Source organism: Chanos chanos, chromosome 6 (assembly GCF_902362185.1).
Source record: "Chanos chanos chromosome 6, fChaCha1.1, whole genome shotgun sequence".
Lineage (NCBI taxonomy): Eukaryota > Metazoa > Chordata > Actinopteri > Gonorynchiformes > Chanidae > Chanos > Chanos chanos.
This window is the reverse complement of record NC_044500.1, coordinates 11,132,328-11,156,715: the sequence shown is the minus strand read 5'-3', so window position 1 is coordinate 11,156,715 and position 24,388 is coordinate 11,132,328. Positions and strand designations below refer to the sequence as shown.

The 24,388-nt window shown below is 39.9% G+C and overlaps 2 protein-coding genes across 2 annotated transcripts in view; both read left to right on the top strand.

The window, feature by feature from the left end:
- Window positions 1-11,265, top strand: part of LOC115814542 (LHFPL tetraspan subfamily member 6 protein) — a 36,945-nt gene extending 25,680 nt beyond the window's left edge. The window contains exons 2-3 of the mRNA XM_030777428.1: window positions 8,763-8,855; window positions 11,147-11,265. Coding sequence (XP_030633288.1) covers window positions 8,763-8,855; window positions 11,147-11,265 — 212 coding nt within the window. The remainder of the gene's footprint in view (window positions 1-8,762; window positions 8,856-11,146) is intronic.
- A 6,085-nt stretch (window positions 11,266-17,350) lies between these two features.
- On the top strand, window positions 17,351-24,181 carry nek3 (NIMA related kinase 3). Its single transcript, XM_030777411.1, has 14 exons — window positions 17,351-17,380; window positions 17,596-17,743; window positions 17,823-17,916; window positions 18,080-18,177; window positions 18,309-18,392; window positions 19,076-19,143; window positions 19,284-19,370; window positions 19,687-19,741; window positions 20,001-20,201; window positions 20,673-20,781; window positions 20,892-21,056; window positions 21,983-22,117; window positions 23,574-23,688; window positions 23,994-24,181. Exons 2-14 carry the CDS (start codon window positions 17,627-17,629, stop codon window positions 24,070-24,072), a joined length of 1,407 nt encoding a protein of 468 aa, XP_030633271.1. The 5' UTR covers window positions 17,351-17,380; window positions 17,596-17,626; the 3' UTR covers window positions 24,073-24,181.
- The last annotated feature ends 207 nt before the right edge of the window (window positions 24,182-24,388 follow it).

The window sequence follows — 24,388 nt, the reverse complement described above, 5'->3', positions numbered from 1 at the left end:
GATCATGAGAACGGTGCAGGCCCACTGCAGGATGCACGTCCCAGAGTGAGGATCATCTCCTCGTCTTGCCAATACTTCTAACTCGACTTTTCGCTTTCTTTTTTTCTCTCTCTCTCTCTCTCTCTCTCTCTCTCATTTTGCATATTCTGGAGTGCAGATCTAACGCACTCCAAAGCAAAAGATAGAACTGGCAGCTATGACTGGTACTTCTGCAGTCTAGAAACTTCAGCTGGCTTTCAGCGTTTTTTTTTTTTTTTTTCAAAATCATAAAGTGTCACGCAAAATTCTTTTTGAAACAAGCTCATGCACCAAAGATCACTCGGCGGCTTATTGTATTTGCCGAGCCGGCCCTTGTTTCTACTCCCCGCGCCATGTTGAGGATTCTCACAGCAGTGTTAGGAAGGGAGACGACATTACTGCATTTTTAAAAGGAGGCTTTTGGAAATTGGGACTTCTTGGCATTGTCGAGTTTCTTAACTCACTTTCTTTTCTCTGCCACCCCAGTTTTACTTCTGACTTGAGGAGGAGAAGAAGAGTCATTCCAATTTGTAGTCTTAAGATAGAGAACTGTGGGCAATTCCAAGGGGGGAACGGCTATAGTCTCATCGGAGTGTGGGCTTTAAGTGCGGAAAAAGAGAGACTTCTTTTCTCACAGTTATCCGTCGTATGAAAAAAAGACCGCTCCGCTTCTATGAATAGTGCCAGCTAACTGTAATCATTGAAACGAAGTCTCATTTCCTTATTTGGTGTTTGTTTGTTAAATCCCCTTGTGGGTAGGATGAACTCTTGATACACAATTATAGCAGAATTACCAGAAAGGTGCTGATGATTATAATTTATTATAATTGGCTTGGAATGCTTACAGCTCTATCCTGGGGCAAAATTCTGCAGAAGCAGAGTGAGATTTGAACGATGGCACTGTTTTGTAGCTGCTCGTTCCAAATTGTTCAAAAAACTTGATGTGAGTCTTCCTATTCAAATCAAGTCATTCATCAGCAAACAGTTTGAATAAAAAGCTTGTGTTATTAAGTGTTCGGTCAGACGTCTTGTCACATTGACTGAGAGATGGTCGATAGGACAAAGGTAGGACTGTAACCCCCATTGGGTGGAGACTGGTGGGGGTGGGTGGTGCGGAGTGACATGGGGACATGGAAAAAATTGAGCCAGCAGCAGGGGGGACGTGGGCACCCCTCCCGTGGGAAATATCCACTGACACCTGTCTCTTATGCGGGGGGGGGGGGGGGCTGTTAAACTGACAAACCCAGTAGAAATACTTATTGCCTTTGAAGAGTGGTTTCAACCTTGGTGATGTTTTGTTTATTTTGAAATGTACAGTGAAAAATACTTGGACGCAGTGGTCAGCTAATACAGTTGCTGCTAAAATTGAGCTACTAACTGTTCCCTTAATGAAGCTGTCAAGTTATTTTAATCAGGCTGCGCTGATTTCTCCCTTGGCACATTTAGGAGCTGTAGGAGTGAGTTTTGACCTGACTGAAAAAAAAGCAGGGATCATTTAATAAGGATAGTTTATGAGTGACCACAGAGAAGTGAAAGATGAAGAACTTACTGTGGAACTCTGACCTTCGGTTCTTGAGTCTCTGTATCCCATTCCGACCAGAGTCCATTACCCAGACTGCTTCAGACAGCTTTAATCAGAATTAATATATATTTAGATTTTTTTTTTTTAATTAGCCCCATGACTTCTAGTGGGATTAAGTGCCCTAGACTTTGACACACATTCACATCAACACTCTCAGGCAGAACTTCAGTGCCTCTTCACCAAAAAAAAAAAAACACTCAACTTTTCCAATCGAGGATACTCTTCCCAACCCCCATCCATCTCACAACTCTGCCATAGATTCTTTTCCTTGGCTCCCAGAAACCTCAGCACGCTCCCACAGGATTAGTCAAAGCCTTTACCATCGATAAGCTCACTATGCAATAATCTCTTTCAAGACATTCCGCCCTTGATCCTGTTAGAAATGGAAGAGAGATAAAACATTGTATAAACAAGAGGAGGTAATCTCAACAGAAACGGCGACAAACAAGCAATTTAATGGACAAAACCCAAAGAAAAAAGGGCGTAGTCACAGCAAAGAACTTAAAAAAAAAAAAAGAAAAAAAAACCATTATCCAGTAACCAACAATGTGTGTGTGTGCGTGTGTGTGTGTGTGTGTGTGTGTGTGTGTGTGTGGATATAACGAGAAAAAAATCTGTCAGAATCACCAGTCTTTTTTTTCATATTTGTCTTAAACTGGCTGTCATCAGAATGGAATGCGTAATTTTAAACTCTTTAAGTTCAGCTGTTGACACAAGAATCTGGGAGCGTTTTCTGATACATGGTCTATGATAAAACCATATATAGTTAAATGCTGAGCCAGGACTGGGAGGGAAGGGGGACTTTTATGGAACTTCAGAGAAGAATAGAGAGAGTAAACTATTGTAGCTTTTCAGCTAATCCTCAAATATGCAACTGTGGATAGCCACTGTACGCATTTTACAAATGTGTCATTATTCCTTTCTAAGTAATCTTTCATCTGGTATGATAAATTCATTAAAAAAGGCTTTGGATGTTGTTGCCATAATTTTTCGTGTCTCAGTTGTTTACTTCTCTTCTATGCGTTTTTTTTTTTTTTCCTTTTCTTGAGGGACAGCAATGACAGAACGCATCATTAAAATTAATCTTGTAAAGCCAGGAACGGAACAATAGAAAATGCAAAAATAATTAGACCGTCTGAGATCCCAGCGAAAGTTCTCAGGAAACCTCCTCATCCCCCTTGTTCCTTTCTCCTGTCAGGCTCTCTCCCCTGCTCCTCCCTAAATTCAGTTTGTCTCTCTTTTTCTTCAGTTAGCTAGAGTCTTAGGAAACAAACACACAGCTTGTTGAGCAGGTTTATTCAACCTTGATAGGCACTGGTTGTTCTTCTCCACCCACTCTGCTTCGGTGGGCTTTAGTCTCTCTTCCTCCCTTCACTCCGCGCTCTCGCTCTCTATTCTTTTCTCTCCGCCCTGAGGAATGGCTCTTTAAATCCAGCTCCAACATGACCTATTCATGTCTCCCATTCTCTGGTCACTCCAAACTCAGCCCAGTTTTCTTTTTTTCTTCTTTTTTTTTTCTTTTTCCTCTTTCCTTTTTTTTTTTTTTTTTTTCTTGCCCTTTTGAATGATAAACGTGAACGCCATTGTATGAGGCACAGAGCAGGGGTAGAGCATTCCTGAATCCTCATTGAAAAGTTCCAGGGAGGAGAGATGACAAAAGCCATAAACAATCCCGCAACCGCCGAATGGCACGGACATGAAAGCGAAATCGATGAAAGGGAGATAAAGGATAGACCATATGTGTTCCAAAAACCTCTGATGATTGGATTAAGAACTCACCTGCCAGTGATTCTGACATGGTTGAAAATGGTCAGTCTTAACCATAAATCAACCGACTTATGACTGCCCCATTAGAAACCTCATTTTTTGAACATGGTGGGTTTACTTTGCAATTCAGTGTGGAGGGCTTATTGTTCTAGCTTAAACATGTCTTGTCAGGAAAAATATAGCTCTATGTTATTGAGTGTCAGAAGATTTATTCTGTAATCCTAAGTGTCATGATTGATTCTGTAAACATTCATTAAACTGCATCACACATATTCTGTTTATCGCTCTTGTCTATACCATGTGACTGGTATATATGCCATTATAGAATCTGACGGCACTACAACAATACTGTTTCCCTATGCTTTATACTCAGGTTTGTAAAGCTCTTCCATTAACCTGGACTTTGAATGAGTGCTTGGCTTTCCCATTGACCTCTTTGTTAAGGATCCCAACCTGCTTTGTATTCTGAATGTGTTAGCTAAATCTTTAATTACTTGTTGGAGCATGAGAGACCTGCCTAAACTGAATGAGCCGTAATCTCAGAGATCTAAGCCGACATTAACTATAAAGAACAACTCATTAACACCCTCTCTAATCTGAATATTGAATTCTTCTGTAATGTTGGGGAGTAATGGTAGTCAGTAATGGACAGACTCTACACTCCCACTATTGAAGTCTACCAGGTTTTTGGCTTAAACTCAGATGAACCAATAAACCTCCTTCAACGGTAGAGCTCAAGTCAGATTTTTCCCTCTGATGCTCAGCGTTCTGCACTTAACTGTTTGATGGCTTACTTTGACCTGATGATATGCTGTGACCTCTAAAAGATGATGTAGTCCCATCACTACCATCAACAGAGTCACACCCACCCTTACTGATGCCTGTCAGCTAAATCCATTGGCCGGTTACTATAGTGACCGCATCCTCAGTCGGGTGCTTCCAAGCTCCCATATGTTGGCTTCAATGATCAATAGAAACCTGATAAATACAAGCAGCAAGGTATGTTCCTGAATACTGATTGCACATGACCACCTGGCTCTGTGTGAAGCAGCAGTCTATTGTATAGGTGTTTGTCTTATTTAAAATGTGTAATGCTGTCAGTTTTCTACAGTTTTAGTCATGAAGTTAAAGGGATTTTGATCATGTAAAAAAAAAAAAAACTGAGATTCATTGGTGTGGACATTCAGTCAACATTCATTTAATTTTAGACCCATACTAGCCTCTTAACCCCACATCAGTTTCAAAAACAAAGAAGTAGTGGATTGGTTGGGACCAATTTTTCTTTCCACGAGAGTGTTGGTAAAAACATAAGTGGCACTTTACTGTTTCCAGAGCCTCTCTAAAATAGCCGAATTTCACTCCAGCTAATTTATCATACAGGCGATAATGCTTCAGACCATGTTCTGGGTCCCCCCCCCCCCCCCCCTTTCAAGAGTGTAATTGTGCACACATCTGGATGTTTATTCAACTAAAACATCCCACTTTATCTGGCCTCTTCTTTAATCACCGTTCATCCGTTGAACAAAGATGCAAAAAGGCCGTGAAGTCCAGGGCAAACTTCTTTTTTTTTTTTTTCAAACTAAAGTAGCAGAAATGTACTTTTTTTTTTTTTTGTTGGCCAGGGCTAAGTCATTTTGATGAACGTGGAAAATGCGCACTGGGAGCACGTCTAATGCACACAGGCCCACTCCTGCTGGTGCCTTGGCACGTAAACACATGGAAAGATGTTGCTTCCTTTCTTGGTATTCTTCACCCACCTCGGTGTCCCCTCTTCCTCATCTCTGTCTCACTCACCCACATAGTGACTGTGGAGAATCGGATTTCAGCAGGATTTAAACATCCCCAAAAAAAAAAAAAATGCTCAATTAAAACCCGTCAAAAAAAATGCAACATAGTTATACGTGGAAGGCCACATGTTATAGAAATGGTACGTTCTAGTTATATAACTTACATTAGCATATCCATCATGCATGTACCATTTTCAGATAAAGGTTATTTATTTATTTATTTATTTTATTTATTTTACTTCATGCAACAGCTTCACTCCCTTGGGGGAAAACAGCAGCGCTTGTTTAAGCTAAAGTGTCATTAGATAATAGCTACATTAGCAGCGTATAAGAGTTTTAAGTGTTCATTATTGTTATTAGCACCTGTCCCCTGGAGAAAAAGGCAGCGCCTTCTCAGTGGTTCATTTTGCTCTCATGGACAGCTTATGAAAACATTATGCACTGTTTATCTATGTGGCCTAAATTTAGAAACGTTGTAGAGCTGCGTTGCGCAGACTTAAGTTATATGTGGTGTTGTGAAAACGTGCGCTAAGCCCGACACACTCAGATGTGACGGCAACAGACTCAAGCTTAGGTTCTGTTATGATTACATCATCACATTCCATTTTGTTGGTGCAATAGTTTCCCCGTGTTAGATGTCAATCTTAAAGTCACTTGCCAATTTCCTTTACTTAATACACATAACTTTCGGTGGAAAACATTAGCGCGGAATTTCATCATTGTCTGACACAGTTTTCCACTCAAACTATAGCCTATAATGGAGCTCCCCATTATAAAAAGGTTCAATGAATAAAGCATGAAAGAGAAGAGAAGATGAAAGAGTTAAGCTACACTTTTCTCTGATGATCAGACAAGAATGGATCTCCTTTTCCTCCTCGTCGTCTCATCGAGAAGCACAAAGGATGGAGAGATCTTTTTTTACAAGAGCCAGTGTTTTCTACGGTGTTCATAGTCAAAAGTATCGGGGGCAAAGGTACATGTCTTAATATACAAAGTGTCATTAAGCCCCCTCCCAGATCTAGACAATGTTTATGGTAGGAATTATTCATTTTGCGTTAGAGCTATTCAGTTCCATTCCGAGCCTATGCAATACAAAGTCTACATAACTGAACCCTGCCGCTAATGAGAATCCCGTAGCAAATCGGAGAAAAATGTATATTTTTTGCTATTTTGGTGCAGTAGTTACGGCATTAGCCCTGATTTCTAAGTGCAGAGGCCGCTTTTTTTTGTTCGCTTTTTTTTTTCCACAAGTTGTACAGGGACACCGGTCCCCTCTCCTTTTGTTTTACTTTCTGTGGTGCTGTCGGGTGTTTCGAGCTGATTACGTGCCTCTTTATCTCGTGGCATTACTCATTGACTTGAAAGAGAATGTGTGATTTTGCTTAATATTCAGCACGAATACATTACTGTCAAAACATACTGTACTCCTAAGACTCGTGCGCTGGTATCAGGGCATATGCCGTGAGATTGCGTAAGATATGATTATTTCAGATAAATAAATAAATAAACAAACAACCTCGGCAACGTTATAGAAAATCTGGACCGCGCTCAACGGAAGGCTATCGGACTGATTTCAAAATCTCTGAAGTCTCGTCGTTTGAAGGTGTGGTGACTGTTCATCAAAAATCGACTTGGGAATTAAAGATCGGATGGATAAAAAAGAGAGAGACTACTACATCTGAAGAGACCTCACATCTCCTTTGATCTGCTGTGTTAATGAGTCGGTCTTGGTTAGAGCGCAAAACCGCACAGGAAAAAAAAAAAAAAGGGCAGAAGAAGGCAGCACTTGAGTTCTTAGAAAAGCTGAATTTTGACTTTCTGGGACCCTTGACATGCCTGTAACATTACTCCGAGGTGTCAGTATGCGGGGTACTGGAAAAATGGATGCTGACATCTGATTATAAGTTGTCTAGACAACCCATTGGAGGGGAAAGACACTGACTATCACTTCCATGCTTTAAAATCAGACAAAAATGGAACAAATTAAGTAAATATTGAATCCCTTGTACTTTAATATTAGTGTCATCTTCAAGTCTCTGGCACTCCTTAAACAAATGATTAAAAATGAATCTTAAAATCAGCACTTCAGTGTATAATGTTGGATTATACAACGTTAGAATGGAATGCAGCATTGACCGTTGTTACTGTTATATAAAATGAAAAGAATGAAATCCCTTGCCAATGAAAGGAATGTTTTATTCAGTGTATAAATCAGTGAAGTGAGAAAAATGGACACTGTGTGGATGTGTATGATTTAGTGCAGCGCCACAGAGAATTGAAGGGAAAAAAAAAAAAAGGGAGTGTATCATCTGGAGCATGCCCTGAAAATGCTGACACTAAACTGACCAGGGGGACAAAAACACCCTGTAATGCATCAATGTCCTCTACCTCCAACAGAATCGTAAAAACATACGCAAAGTGAAAGAAAAGAAAAAGAGAAAAGAAAAAAAAAAAACCTTGCAGTTCTCTGTCACAGGGTGATTAGCTTTTTTTTTAGGGGCTTGACAAGATTTCACCAAAGCTGACAACGTGAAAGCTCTAGTAAGAGTTTAAAAACTCTGTGTGTGTGTGTGTGTGTGTGTGCTCTTGTGTATCTGTGTGTCTATGTAAGTGTATGGGTCTGTGTGTTTATGTGCGTGTGTGTGTGTTCTTGTCATATCCATGTTAGTTTACGAATGTCTTTGTAAAACATTATGCGTGTGCATCTGGTCGTAACACAAGTCTCAGATACTCTCTCATTACCTAGGCCAATGGCACTCTAGCGTATGGATTAATTCCTGTTAGTTATCTCACTAGAGCGGAGTAAGTCCTTACTGGGTGTCGGGGGTTAATCAGCCTGTGCAGCAGGGCCTCTCTCACCGCCTTCAGTCCCTTAGCACTGATAGCCCAGCAAGAGACAAATTGGAAAGGATTAAACTAATATGATAGCAGAACCAGTTACTGGAGGACCTGCCCGGCAATATCCCGTCAAGCCTCACCGCGCCAAGAGCTCCGTGTAGGGGCTTGGCTCCGAGCTAATCTTTCAGAAAGTCACTTAATTCTATGTGTTGCAGAGTTTTTATTCTGACAGTTAAACTGAGGTCTTCCAGTCTGTGGACTGAGTGTAAACCATGGTACCTCTGGCTGGATGTCTAGTCAGGGATTTACTGCAGCGTAGGAAAAAAAAAAAAGGTGATTGTTCCCGGATGCAGTTTATGTATTATTACTCTCGGACGTCTGGAAGGAGAAGCTTGTAATTTTTAGTTGAAAGATTGCGAAAGCATGGCGAGTTGAAAACTGTAAAGATAGAGTGGAGTTGGTTGGCTTTCTGGTCTCTTTACTGTCTCCATTATTTGTTTATTTCTTCGTTCTTCATGAATTTCATGCCTGCAGGCTTTGGAGAGAAACACAAGTATTCATTTTGAAATCTGTATTTACGGGTTATCAAATATGAATGAGCATCTACTCCATGTTTGCACATTATTGTCTTAGCTGAATTGCTGAATTCTTTCTCTCTCTCTTTCTCTCTCTCTCTCTCTCTCTCTCTCTCTCCCTCTCTTCTCTCTCTCTGTATCTCTCTCTTCTCTCTGATTCTCAGGACTGCTCATGTATCCTTCTCCTCTGTTGACTGCTTTGCTCCGGTTGTGCTCTCTACCCTCTGGGATGGGACAGTGAAGAAGTTCAGCAGACATGTGACAACAGATCTGACCAGTTTGAACTGGGTAAGCTTAGTGTATCATCCTCACAAAAAAGCACCAGCAGGAGTTCCAGTTACCTCAGGCCAGTGAGAGCAGACTCTTCTCCTGTATACTTACAGCACACTCTTAGCTGAATATGGTTCTGGCTGCTTCACTGATCTCTCAGAACATCTGTGGTAGATGCTTAATAGAAATACCATACAAAAGAAAAATGACTGATTCTGAATGAAGTGGATCACAATAAGAAAGGAGACGTCTCTCGTATTAATTTGATCGCCAACTTGCATCTACCAGTGTGTTTCTACTGTATATCTCAAAATCAGTCATTTAAAAATGTGAACCTCTAAAGCAACACGAGAGATCTAAAGGATTTCAAAGGACTTCGAAGAGCAGAGTTGCATCAGTCACAAGAAAGGCGAGATTATTTAATGTATCTTAGAAAGTCCCTGTATATTATGCCATAGCAGCTGTCTCTGTGTGTAGGCTGATGAGAGAGAGAGAGAGAGAGAGAGAGAGAGAAACGTCTCAGCTGCACAGCATCTCGTGCTTTTTGATCTTCCCCCTCTTCGTGCTTCGCGGTTATGCGCCCCGCGGTATCTCGAATGCCTTTGGATTCACTCACATACAAAGAGAGGCAAAAGCTAAAGTAGTAGGCCTTACATGTACTGTGTGTCACTGGGAAAACCATAATCTATCTAAAGCATGTACGAGACTCCTTATACACAGATTACGTGGAGGCGTAATCCGTAGGAGCGTTATCTAGCGCGTGCTCAGTTTGCAAGTCATTTTCGTGAATCTGATAAAATTAACTTTGGTATTTTTTTTTTTGTACTTAAAAACTTCTAAAGCATGCTCAGCATGGGAAAACAGACGCGACGACTATTCTCCTTTCATTTTATTCATCTTTTGTAGATCCTCATAAATATGAAAAAGTTCTTCTAAAAAAAAAAAAAAAAAAAAACTCGCAGCCCTGTGGCTCAGCTCACAGACTCTCCTTGTTCTGCTAACACATGCAGGGACAATGCACTACAATGTACAAATGACCATTTTTCTTTTTTTTTTTCTTTTTTTTTTTCAAAAACGCCTGACTCTGACAAATGTCTGAAAGAAGAGAAAGTTCTTAGCCCCAGAGCGTTCCAAAGCCGAATTGGAGTTAGTTACTGTAGGATCAAAGAAACAGTCACGTCTCCAACACCGCGCAGCGAGCTCCGGAGAATTCCATTGTAGCGGATAAGAGTACAGCCTGGACGGTGTAATAAGTTCTCCTAGAGTTTGCTCTGTCATTATGCACAGTACAATAATGTAAAGGAATCTGATTTGTCACCTCATCTTCAGAGCAGGAGCTGCAGTAATCAGCCTCTTGGGATGACACAGTGTATACGAAAAGACTTCAATAACTGTAACTTACATATGCGTTTCATATTTGGTTTTTTTTTTCTGGGGTATTTTTTTTTTTTTTTGCTTATTTTGTTCTCTTCTTGTTGGTAGGTGCAGTGGTCTGATTTGAAATACTTTTCTTAAAATTTAGGCAGTATTAGCCTAGGAACTGTCACTGTGTAAGCAACAACAAATAGAAACGTATTGACCAAAACTGAAGCCGAGAGCGCTGTATGTCGGAAGAAGATTGACACTGTTCTACAGGTATTTGGTTCAGTAATAAAAGACTGTTGCTTAACCACTGTCTTGGTGGCATTTTCTGAAAACATGCAACGTGCTATGACAGCGAGAACTGAAAAGCGTTTCTGTGACAAAAGTTCACTTGAAAATTCTTTGAAAAATGTCTTAAATACAGCTTCCAGCATTGCCATTTTCACTTAATGGGATTTTGTTTTTTGTTTTTTTTTTGTCTTTAGGGGAGCGTAGAATTTGAAAGCTTGTAGCAAATTTAACAGAAGTCTTGGATATGGGTGTCACAATCAGACAGAGCAAACACATAACACGCTCAACTGACTCATACCCATCAGCTCAGCAGTCTGTTTATTTTTTTTTTAAATAAAGCACCCCTCAACTTTCTCACTTGGTCTCTATAAACTAGGCCCTGTTTCACACAGAGATGGCAATATGATAATGCTGGGGAGGGGGGGGGGGGAGTATTTTCTTTTCTGTTTTTCTCATGAAAAATCATCGTTTTCACACAGTTTTTAGGACCAACATAAGCTGATTAGATCAATCAGCCAATCACCAAACTGCTTAGAAATGCCTAAAGTAACACGCGCTTTTGGCTGAATGGGTAGGGGCAGTAGAATCGCCGCCTGTTCTTGAAGATGGGTTTTTTTTTAGCATGCTAACCTGTCTCTGTGTGTTACTGTTTCCAGGCTCGTGTCAGATTGGTTGGGCCTACTACTGTACCGGTGCGGGGGCTGCATCCGCTATGCTGCTGTGTACCTGGCTAGCCTGCTTCGCTGGGAAGAAACAGAAGCAGTACCCCTACTAAAGGAGAGAGTTCCATTAGCCCTACATGACAGCTACAGAGACTGGTGCTGTAGGGCAGACAAATTGTCTTTGAGTGGGCAGCAGAAATGCACTCACATCAGAGGCTTGTCAGTTGGTTTTTTGTTTTTTTTTCCTCACTTCTACCCAAAAAACTTCTGACCTTTTTTTTGTTCAGTAGCTAGGAATGTTTCATACACAGAAGAAAAGAGAGAGAAAAAAGAAAGCATCAAGCTATGAAAATCCAGAACGGACTGATTCCTTCGCGTCGGTTTCTCTTCGATACATGTAGAAAATGATAAATAAAACATAGCAGGACCAAGGTTTTTTTGTTTTTGTTTTTTTTTTCTAGTGTCACCCTCAAGTATCTTCTGAGAGTGTTTTGTTCTATCTTCTATCTCTCTTGTTGGTGATGTTATAGTGGTAGTGATTCCTGTGGTTGAAGGAAAAAAAAAAAGAGAAATATTTCTTTGTTGCTGTGGAGTGTTCTTGTTTTCTTTTACGTGTAGTATGATTTTATTTGGCTTATATTTGCCTTACATACATGTTAAAATGCAATAATCTCCATTTTCAGAAACATGCACTATGTATGCTAATTTACATGTTAAATCATGTCTGTTGGTTAATGTATGCTATCAGTGCGGTATACCATATGTGTTTGCTTTACCATATTAGCATACATGTTTATTGACAAAGGAGACAGAAATCATGTTTTCTTTTTTATTCATGTTGTGTTTGTAAATAAATAATAAAAAAAGAAAGAAATATATCTATTCTGTGTGTTTTCAAGTGTTATTTGAAATTATATAGATGTATCCAGCTTGTTGTTTGATGTTCTTCCTAAGTAAAATTCAAATTCATTGTGTTTTTTTGATTGAAATAAGCGTCATTCTGTTTTTGAGTCAAAATCAGCATTGTTTACCTTGTGTATAAGACTCTATCGTACAAACTGATGTCCTCTCAAAAATGATAATTGTAATATTTCTGCATTCTCTCTTATCTCTCCTCTCATTTTGTGGTTGTGGTTGCTGTTCTTATTAACTGTACTTGATAGGAGATGACATGCTTAGGTAAAGCCCCGATTCAAACCTGTACTGTGCTTGCTGGTGAAAAACAACAAACAAACAAACAAAAACAAACAAGCGAAAATGAAATGAAACCAGCATCATTCAAGCGTGTGACAAAGAATTTGTTTACTTCTCGGTCAAACAACTTTGAGGCGGGCTACCCTTCCCCCCCCCCCCCCCCCCCCCCCACTGTTGCAGTTTCACTGCAGTTTAAACGAATGAAGCCTCTAGTTTTACAGGATTAAGTTTCTCGCTAATTCTGAGACTTTCTTAATGACTTACCTAAGCAGGCCTCGCAGCTTATCTAATGATGCCACAACTATTTTTAGTATTGAATACATGATTGACAGGTCTGCAGCGTTTCCCTTTGGTTTTGTTAGAAAATAATTAGAAAGTAGTCTATATTCATCTGATTGCTCACAACGTAAAAACCAAAGTAGTACCGTGCAGAGTTTGGCTCATTAGCAAAGTCTGTTTTTTTTTTTCTTCTTTCTTTCCTAGCAATCATTCCCCAGATAATGGTTTTCTTTTTAACACTCTCTCTCTCTCTCTCTCTCTCTTTCTCTCTCTCTCTCTCTCTCTCTCTCTCTCTCTCTTTTTCTCAGTTTAATAAATTAGGCCGGTTCCTTCGTACTCCCCTGCTCCCAGTAAGATCTCCTGTGTCAATTGATATGGCTAGAGATTGTTCCTGAGCTTCAAGCAGAAGTCTCATCAGAGCGGTTTGACATATTCAGGTCAGAGGAAGAGAACTGCTTGTTTTGCTCCATTATCACAGCCTGATGCTGTTTAGTCCACAGCGCGCAGGTGATGTGACATTCCGCGCGCCTAAGAACCAATCTCGGCATCCGAGAGCTACAGAGAGTTACGCTAACCACCACGCTACAATTCTGGCACTTATGGTTAACATGAATAACAGGCCCCTATAATCCCTACAGTCAGTAAATCCCTCAAATGATATTGTTTATGTATCTGATGTGTTATGAATGCTTATGGTTTATGGAGCCCTGCTACGACTGCTTATGATGAATGTTTTTTTTTCGCTTCCCATAAACAACTTTCTTGATCTCAATATGCCATGTATTTTGATGTATGTCTCCTTTGGGAAGTGTAAGCTCTTGAATTGACATATCATGCTTCTTAAGCATCTTAATTAATTTAACAGGAAAACAAATCCTTGAGAAAATATGTGCGCTTGGATGTGTGCACCATGTTTATTGATACACAGAATATTTTCCATTATGCTCTACATGTCTGTACAGCATGATGGAGTATGCTACACTTTACCCTCCAACATCAAGTGAAAATGAAGAGAGACTAAACATTTTTGATTTGTTTGAAGATAACTTATGAGTTTTAATGTGTCTCAAAATGTTCCTTAAGTTTTGACAAGTTTCATCAAGGGCAAAAGCTGTCTTGTTTTTTTTTTTCCCCTTCGGGTTTCCGGGAACTTTTGCCTTATGTTTTATTTATCAATTCTCATGACCTAAGACAACCTATCAAGCCTCTGAATGAGAAGTAGTTATACTACTAATAGCAAAAGCACCTTACCTCTGTCAAATAAAAACTCTTTCAAGGCGGAAGAAGCTTTTAAATGATGGAGACAGCATTAGGATGGAAACATTTAATTGCGCAGTCGGTATTTGAGCCTCTCGGTGGATGAAAAGGCCGTAAACCGCGACTCCCATTCAAGAATCGCGTGTTCCAAATGTATTTTAGTACAACATACTGTTCGAATGATTATGATCTCACACCCACACAAGTGCCACTGCTTCAACAAAGCAAAACTGACACAACAAACTTCGTGACAGACAACTTTTCAACAGAGAGTAAGTCTTTTTTTTTTCCTTTGTGAAACAGACATGAAGCTCTCTTTGGGAGCCTGTATTTCGTAACTCATCCTGGTATATTGTTTTCTATTTCACATGTTGTCTTATAAATGCCAAGCGGCTGAACAGAGAAAAATATGTGAATGATCTGGCTTCTATATCAGTGCAGTGACTAAAGACACTGAGTCCTGGTGTAGGATATAAAGTGTCCCTCAAACCCATCATACTATTATGTTACATAATTATATGTCTTTCTATTTTTGGGTTCTGGCACAGACTGTGATGCATGTGATCTACCCCCAGTCCATTTAGAGGGAGGTAAATGAATCTCTTTAAAAGTGATTCGTCTGGCCTTAACTGAGCGATACGAAGGTAAATGAAAGAAAGAGAGAGAGAGAGAGAGAGCGCAAATGATCTCTATCACTAACTTATTCCATTACAGTTTCCTCAAGAATGCTTTAGAGTCTGGTTTGAAATGTCATGACACAGCCAGTTAGCTTGTTTGTTGTACTTGTTTCTAAGGACAAACTATTGTTGACATTTTGTTATGGAACAACTCTGAAATTCCCAGGTCATAATGATAAGGAGAGATTGGTAATACCACACAGCCCTTTTCTCGGTTCCACAGATGAATGTGAATTAATGAACTTTAATGAACTTTAACTGTATTTTTTCACCATCGTCAATTGATAACCCTCAATATGAAGAGTATACGCAATAATTTAAATATTGCTGTCATCTCTTTTTTGAACCCACCCTATATCTAAAACTATTGCTGTGTTGCCATGAGGTGCTTAAAAAATGTGATCATCTCATTGGTCTATTCTGCAAAATGTGCAGATGTGAGATAACAAAAAGAGGATTTTCACATACACATTTGAATCATCCATGTGAATGTCTCTATAATTTTATCTCCAAATGTTTCTTGTAATTAAAATGGAAAACTCAGCTGTGTTTCTTATCTGCAAAAGAATGTCAGAAAAAATGTTGGCACTCTGAAACTGTCAGAACATTGTGTCCTAATACACACATACACAACACATAACACGCGTAAGATAATGTTACATAATTCACACATGATTTAATGAAATGGACTTGATTTTTAATTCTTATGAAAGAAATGATCTGTACAGTCCTGAAAAAGTAAAAATCCTGCAGTCAACAGAAAAAGGTTAGACTAAGGCATATTGTATTGTATCATTGCTTTGGCCAACAACCAACCAATTACCTGAAGACCATATTCCCTTCATTCCACACCAGCATGGGGGCCTGAGCCATCCCAGGGGTGGGCCGGAAGCTGAGTTTAATGAAAAGAGAAGCCTCGTGTAAACACAGCTGGACATACACAAATCCCAAACCCAGTCAAGGCCTGCGGACCGAGATAGCAGAGATCTGCTCCAGTAGCACGTTTGGCACTGTTGGGAGTGTGCTATGGTGCTTTTCTACATGTTCCACTCACAGGGAGGAGAGGAGAGGAGAGGAGAGGAGAGGAGAGGAGAGGAGAGGAGAGGAGAGGAGAGGAGAGGAGAGGAGAGGAGAGGAGAGGAGAGATGAGGAGAGGAGAGATGAGGAGAGGAGAGGAGAGACAAGAAGAGAACACTCATAACTTGAGATTGTGTGGTACAAAAACTCCCTCGACTTTGGTTTAAGGTCCATTCATGCACCATTAAAACAAGGCCGGCTGACTGTTTAATGAATCCCCTATCCACACTTCACCAGTGGATATTACAGACAATACGTTTGTTTTTGCCTTTTGTTTTGTTTTAGAGAGCTCATTACATCATACAATAGCTGTTGCAGAGGGGTTTTTTTCAGCATGTATAAAAAGACTGATACAATGAGGTTTAAAAACAAAAGACAAAAGCATTTTACTGTGAACAACTAACTAGAATGAATTTTTCAAGTCATTTTAAGACTTAATTGTGAATAAGCTTTGTTGCAGCTGTGAAAATTCTGACTGCATTATGTCAGATGTTTAGCATTCACAATTTGGGCCAGAGTATGAATCTGGAGTCCATTTAAGTGCACCCTTATTGCTGGGAATCGTGATGATTAATGGTGCATGCATCTCAAGAGACAGACAGTAACAGCAATGTAATAGCACTAATCATGGTATGTAATAACTCTATGCAAAATTGCCAGAAGCTCTCATTTATTTCCGTTGGGATACATTTGTGGGTGTGTGTGTGTGTGTGTGTGCACATGCATGTATGTATGTATGTATGTGTCTGTATTCGTGTGTGTACATTCATGTGTCCACATGTGAGCCTGTGTGTGTGTGTGTATGTGTGTGTGTGTGTGTGTGTGTGTGTGTGTGGGAGGGTAAGAAAGCAGGAAATGGGGAGTTAGTCATGCAACAGCACTCCTCACTTCCAAATCCACTGAATTAATATTCCTATTTGCTTTCAATGAAAGCATGACATGCATTTTTCCTTCATTTCCCCCCAAGATTATTAATATTTTTCACTCTGATTCAAATATTTGTACCAACTGAATACTTACGTATAAGATGTATTTTTTTTCTGCAATTGCATATCTAAACTGACAACATAAACACCTATTTAGTGTTGATGTAGGCGTTTTCCGTGTATAGGTTTTCCCTGTTTTCACCAGCTGGGAAAAACAAAACAAAAACAAAACAGAACGAAACAATAATTTCATCAGTATTTGGTGTGTCCAGCAACAGCAACACCAAAAACAATACCAGTAATACAAATCAATGTACCGCCGCCTCTACCACTATTATTACTACTACTAACACTATTAATGTTTTGACCGTTTTCTCTGTTGACGTTTCAGCAGACGTTAGTCAGTGCATGTCCTGCCATCTAGTGGTTAAATGAAAACACTTTTTAACATATGTTATAGGAATATGACTTAAAAAATAAATTCAAATAAAAGAATATTTTTAAATAAAAGGAATAACAGAGGAGAAATCGGCAAAGCGTTTTCCGTATTTTTATTCTGTCACCGTGAGCTGAGAGTTCTTTTAATTTACCTTCAGACGACTTTCGTCATCTATACGTCACACGACAACACGGAACAAGGCTCCTCGCTCACATTGGATCCAGACATCTGTTGGCAGTGATTGAAGTTCTCCTTTTAAGACGGCCTTCCCCAAATGATTATGCTTTGGCTATAATAAAAACGTCTTCTCATAGAAACCTTAATTTATACATTAACGTTAACACGGCATTCTTTCCCGGAGTTTCCAAAAGGCTCTACTGTAAGCATAATTCGTTTTTCTGTTGTTCACTCTGTAAGTATAAAGTACAAATTTAATCTCAGACAACTTTGATAAGTGTTCTATGGTCTCTTTTGCGTCTGTTCTAAAACCGTTGTTATAAGGAATTAGCCATTTTATATGTAAGGAAGACTATGTTAGCCGTCAACAGTCACTGTATTAAAAGGGTATTTCTGCTCTTTCTTGCAATACTTCAGCCGTGTTTCAGCTATTGTTAATCTGGTGGGCATGGACCGCTTCTCAGTCCTTAAAGTGATTGGGGAAGGATCTTTTGGACGCGCTCTACTGGTCCAACCGAAGAATAGTGACCAAAAATGTGTTTTAAAAGAAATACGCCTTCCAAAGGTAAACCCAACACAATTCGAATGTAAGAACCTTTGTATTACATTTAGAATTTTTAACCCGCGAATTTACTATGTTTTAGGCACGTGTTGCAATGGAGAACACGCGAAGAGAGGCGGTGCTCTTGTCCAAAATGAATCATCCAAATATAGTTGCATTCAGAGACTCATTTCAAGGTTAAAGTCTTCTCTAAAACACACAATCATATATATATATATATATATATATATATATATATATATATATATATATATATATATATATATATATATTATCTTCATGTATTGCAAGCTATGCAGTTTTGAAACGAATCTCTCTACCTCTTGCTTTCCTCCCCAGCTGATGGCCATCTGTACATTGTCATGGAGTTCTGTAGTGGGGGAGATCTGCTCCAGAGGATCCGACAGCAGAGGGACACTCATTTCCCTGAGGACATTGTAAGACCTGACACAATGTAAAACAAATAGCAAGCATCACAACATGTCACCGAACCTGTGCAAAAGAATCTCCTCAACATTTTTGACTGATCGCTCTGATCTGAATTTATGCCTCTCTGTGTTTTCCTCAGATCCTGAAATGGTTTGCACAGATGTGCCTTGGTACAAGACACATCCATGATAAGAAAGTGTTGCACAGGGACTTGAAATCTAAGGTGCGTAGAATGCTGCTAGGTGTTAAGTATTCAGATGATGTTGGGTTTCAGGATGGTGTTTTATGAGTAATGTTTAGTTCAAAACTGCATGATTAACCTGTATCTTTCCCTGCAGTGGAGCTTTAGAGGGATCTGTAATGCGTATTACGGTGTCCCTTTCACTGCTGTCAGTCCAGGGATGTTGTTTCTGAGCGTCTGTCGATGTTTGAGCTGGTTCAACATTTCTGTAATGACGCATTTAAGTATTTGTTCAAACAACACAATAATAATCATAGCCGTATTTCTGTACCGACTGTTTCCGCTGTCTTGTTTGACCAGCGTAAGCCAGTCTATTAATTTTGTCTCAGCTATCCAAGTCAAGACAGTATTTCATAGCATCAGAGTTCTTAATATTTTAATTAATCAACCAAAGCAAATGGACTGAGATGCAAAGTGTTGATCCCAGTAGGAGTGAAATACCACATTGAAATTCTAATGAGTCTTTGCAGAGTGGAGGATAAAAATCAGAAGACTGAAAAATAACCCACTTATGAAACTTTCTTGCAGAAAAATACCTGATGTCAGCTAAAATTGTTTGAAGTGATTCTCCTCGGCGGTTTCGACTCCCCTTTAGGCTTTTGACAGCTATTTTTTTGGAACGTACTAAAAGCGTTGTTCATTTCCATCTCCTTTATATTTCTCAGAACGTTTTCCTGACAGACGATGGGACTGTGAAGTTAGGAGATTTTGGGTCAGCGTGTACTCTCAACAGGTATCAGAAAAAAACCCCAAAAAATAAAAACCCTGCTTTCTTTTCCTCGGATACGATCAGTTCTGTGTTATTTGACCTCATAAAACGGAGACCTGTCTACTCAGCCCATCCGTTCTCGTTTCTCTCTGGCTTTGTTTAAGCTCGAAGGCGTACGCTCAGACTTATGTCGGAACTCCCTACTATGTTTCACCTGAGATTTGGGACAATAAACCTTACAACAACAAGAGGTACAACTGACTTATCGCATTATTACAGCTTCTCTATAAAACTTTAAGCTTTCAGAGTGTGAAATAGGAAATCTAACTCTCTAAAAGTTGAGGTGATAGTAGCTTACGTCGCAGCTTGTCATTTATAGTCACATCAGTAACAGACTCTGATCAAACGCCCTGCCTGATTCACTTAATCCAGAATCAGACTAACTACTTTAATGCTGTGACACGCAATAATATAGTGTGTGTGTTTGTGTGTGTGGTGTGGTGTGTGTGTGTGTGTGTGTGTGTGTGTGTGTGTGTGCGCGCATGTGTGTGTGTGTGTATTTTGCAGTGATGTTTGGTCTCTAGGCTGTGTCCTGTATGAACTGTGCGCTCTGCGACATCCGGTACTTTCCTTTTACATTTGTCTTTCTTTCATATCGACTCACGTTACGTTTAACCACACAGTCCTGCATGCAAAGCCATTACAGTCTCCTTTCAGCACAGCAGGAAATACTCTTTCAGATGCTGCCTGTGGTACACGGAATAATTCATTGATCTGAGAGCTAGGCTGTATTTATGAGCTCCTTTAATCTGTATGTGTACATTGGCTCTAAGTAGTGTGTGTGTGTGTGTGTGTGTGTGTGTGTGTGTGTGTTGTGTCAGTTCCAGGCTCGTAGCTGGAAAAGCCTTATCCTAAAAGTGTGTCGTGGATCCTACGCTCCTTTACCCCGTCATCAGCCATATGAGCTACATTATCTAATCAAGAGCATGTTCAAGACCAACCCCAAAGATCGGCCCTCTGTGCACACCATTCTCACCTCCCACCGCGTCTCCAGACTGCTCCACACACACCTTCCCCCACAGGTACTGTACTGTATCCTCACATTTACCTCTCAGACGCACTGTACTACATCCACACAATTACCTCTCCGATATACTATACTACATGCTTACATTTACCTCTCAGATACACTGTACCACATTCACACATTTACCTCTCAGATACACTGTACTACATCCACACAATTACCTCTCCGATATACTATACTACATGCTTACATTTAGCTGTCATACATACTGTACTACATCCACACATTTAGCTCTTGGATATAGTGTGCTACTTTCTCATATTTACTATGGTGGTTAATTATGGCATCAGATATCATATTAGGTTCAAATAATAATAAATAAGTTGCCACAACTGGGTAACCATAGCCAGTCGTGTGTTGAGTTCTTATGTTCCCATGTAAGTCAAATCTTACCTTAATAGATTAACTCTGATATGGAGATTGTTGCCTTGAATGGGATTAATGCTGTTGAAATGAATACAAACAGAGCGAGGAGCTGGTCAAGGAACGGCCGTGTCGCTGGAGGAAAGAGGAGGGGCCACATGTGGCTACGATGTTGGGACAGAGGAACTTACTGGCCTCCTCTACAACAGGAAGTGGGTGTGGTTAAATGTAGTTCTACTGCACATCAGTCTACTCTTATTTTGGTGTACATTGCCTCTTTAAAAGAGCACCGAGGTTGAGGCCAGTTTTTATTTTTGATCAGGCGCGTTAATAAGCCCACCTGAGGAAGGGCGTAGACAGGGTGATGTGGGTCCTCGTAAGAGATGGGCTGACGGACCCCCGGACACGGTGCTGCATGCCCTGGGAAATGCCGATATCCTTTCCTGCAGTAGTGTGGCCTCTACAGGTGGATCCCACCCTCATTCAGGTACAGTGGGTCTTTTGTGACGCTTCAAAGCAGCATTTTTCACTCTCATCCTGTAAATTTGACCTGATTAATATATAATTAATATCTGTTAAGTTATCCATACTCGTAAAGCTGTTTTTCATGATATAGGGGTATAGAAATAAGTCTTTATCACTGTTACTGTAGGAGCCTAAATGCAGTTTATTGACAAAATATAAATATTTGATTAATTAGCATACAATAATTTAAGTTAATATGTAAGACAGCAATAATTTATTTAGTTCACTGATTTAGTAGAAATTGGAAGGGCTATTTACAATACTGGCATTATTTACAAGCTGATTTATTTCCATTTCATATTTACAGTAATCCAAGAAGTTAATTGTTTGATTTTTTTTTGCACTTAAAAGGTGTGTGATTGATTGAAAATGCACAAGATTTCTTTGGTAATATGTGCGAATAGGTGATTGATCCTTTGTTCTGGTAATCACATGCAACCTTTAATCGCGGCTTGTTACTCTCGCGAGAGGGGGGGAGTCAGGCAAGAGCAGAGTAGGAGCCACACAGTTTTTTGACCTCTCTCGCTCTCTCATCTATCTCGGCCTCTTTTTCTCATTAATTATTCTCTCCTTAATCTCGTCCATTGGTTTGATAACTTTGGAATGCACAACGTTCTGTGTAAATTATTTTTTGTGTGGAAGTAAACAGTTCAACTTTACCGATTGGTCTTATGGATAGTTTTCTGGATGTGCACTTGGATGAAGGGAGACGGTAGAGTGTCAAACTAAGGCTTCATTCACTGGAACCTACAGTTACTGTTGATTTTGTACTTTGCGAGAAAAGGTACAAATGTTTCCAGACGTTTCATGACAGCTTTGTTCTTACTCAGGATATGCAATTCATATGGATGTTGTTTTAACACTGTATTTGATGTGGTGGTGTTGCAGAGGACATTGGTTTGGAGTCAGAGGTGAGGAGAGAGAGGAGAGGCTGGGAGAAGGAGCCCCCACAGAGACTCCTTAGCCTGCTGGAGAAAGCCCCACTCAGCACAGCGTTCCAAACCTACACCATACATAGGGAAGGTGAGCTGTCTTTGTGTGTGTGTGTGTGTGTGTGTTAGAGCGAATGAGAGAGAATCAAAACACACGCTATACACAGACAAGTTGAGCGTTGCGTGTGTGTGTGTGCGCGCGCGCGCGTGTGTGTGTATGTGTGTGTGTTAGAGAAAGAGGGAGAAATTATCATAAGAGAACATTCAGTTTGGAAATTAGGGAGGCGTGTTATTTTGCAATTTACACGACTGTCCTCTATCTTCCCAGTTTTTTTGAAAATGTATATCTTTTATGAATCCTTCAGGGTTCCACTGTATTTTATTTAGATATTTGCTATCTGTCATATATTTAGTTTCAACCTTTGGAAAGACCTCCTCACAGGTCTTTGAACTGTATCTCTTCCATTCGATATCTGCCCTCTGCCCTCTGAGACCTGCTTATGGAATATTTTTGACCCTTTGTATCTTTCTCAGTATTTCTCATCTCCTCTGCACTCCAATCTTTTATCTCAAGGAAACTTTACTATATGCATCGGTGCTAGAGTCCTTCCAGGAAAACTCATAACATTCTCTAATTCATGCACTATAAATAACCGTACTGAAGGCAAGACCCCAGCGATTGTTCTTCCCTCAGCAAAACAGATGAAATTGCATTAATAATTCTTGTTCTTTCACTTTCTTACCGAATGCTTAAAGTGCCTTAAGAAAATAAACTTCTCACTTTGCAGTCATTTCATTTAACCTTTTTTTTTTTTTGCTTAAATAATTCACCTCTTTTAACCAAGCGCTAAATTTCGATTCGATCTCCATTCTCTTTTATTCTGTCTATTCTAATATGTCTTAGGTGCTGAGGTGATTTCATTTCAGTGAATCACTCTTTAGGCATATTTGACATCGTGGTCTTCTAGGCTCTCGTAATTACAGAACTCAGAGGTATTTCCCTCGCTCCATCTGCCTCTGCATATTAAAAGCTGAACATTATTAATACATTTCCATCTCCTGGGAGGAGGGTCCACCCGCTGTGTCAGACTATACGAGCGTTGTTAATATTCAGAGGGTGCGCTGTGAATTTCAGGAAAACTTCTAATAGCTCATGGAGGAGGGACCCAGGAATGTGTACGTTATACTGAACGGTCAAACGTGGTCTGAGAGCGGTCCTCACTATGACACGTGTCCTCATTATGCAAGGACATTGACGAGTGCTCGCCCTGTGTTCTTTTGTTCAGACTATATGTGTGTTCTCGTGCCCACGTTCACGTGATTTTAGGACTTTTGTTGCCTCACCCCTTGTTCTGTTAATGCTTTTTGTTCAGTTGTGTTGGAAACGACCTCTTGGTTTCCCAGTTTAGTAAAGATACCCGTACTGTCTCACTTTACATGCTTTTTAATGAAATATTTCAGGGAATGTGTTTGGTAAGGTATTTTTTTGGTGCTCAGTGTATTAAGAAGCACTGAGGTTTTTTTTGGGGGGGGGTTTGTGCCTGCAGGTTTGGATCCATTAGCAGGGCCTCTACGTCCAGAGCAGGGAGATGACGTTGATGGCCCAGAAGAGGTCACCGTTGACCAGAGTAGACTGGAGCCACGGTCTGATGATGAGGACACGTGAGTGCCTGTCCAAACTCTCTCTCTCTCTCTCTCTCTCTCTCTCTCTCTCTCTCTGTCGTAGGACACTCACTGCTCAGTGTCTTCGTCTGTTTACTTCTTCTCACCCCAGTTCATGTTTTCTCACTCTCTCTTTTCCCCCTCTGGCCCCGCTTCTCTCTGACACTCACATACATGCAGCTTATACATGTACCAACTTGCCTTACTGGTATTTTTTTTTTTTTTTTTTTTGCATGTCCGTGATCACTATTTCGTGTAACAGACCATGTCAAGTATGTTTATGTTCATTTCCTTCTTCTTCACAGAGACTTTGAGGAAGAATGTCCTTGTGACTGGATAGATGGACTTGAAAAACTTGTGGAGGAACACAACGATAATTCTTAATGGAACTTTTTATAAGGACAGTAACACAGTGTTGCTCTGTCTTATCAGTCTGTTTATACTATTTGTGTAATTTGGAGTAATAACTTTCTACTGAGTCTGTTTTGATGTATCTTTGCTCTTTTGGCAGCTTTATTTGCTGTAGTGAATTGAGTGGGCTTTGAAAATATTGTTTGTCTTCATTTTTGGTGAAAGAGGAATTGAATTGATACTTAAAATCAACATTTAAAACAAAAAAACATCATATAGTCATATTATTTTCGTTGCTCTCGTTAGCCATACTCACGTTACAGAATTATCGCTGCAGATCTTTTTTGTA

Bases quoted from the DNA above. Each gene is read 5' to 3' on its own strand.
- nek3 (XM_030777411.1), top strand. From the start codon at position 17,627: ATGGACCGCTTCTCAGTCCTTAAAGTGATTGGGGAAGGATCTTTTGGA. The intron at 17,744-17,822 runs GTAAACCCAACA...ACTATGTTTTAG, and splicing joins AAGAAATACGCCTTCCAAAG to GCACGTGTTGCAATGGAGAA. The intron at 23,689-23,993 runs GTGAGTGCCTGT...TCTTCTTCACAG, and splicing joins CGGTCTGATGATGAGGACAC to AGACTTTGAGGAAGAATGTC.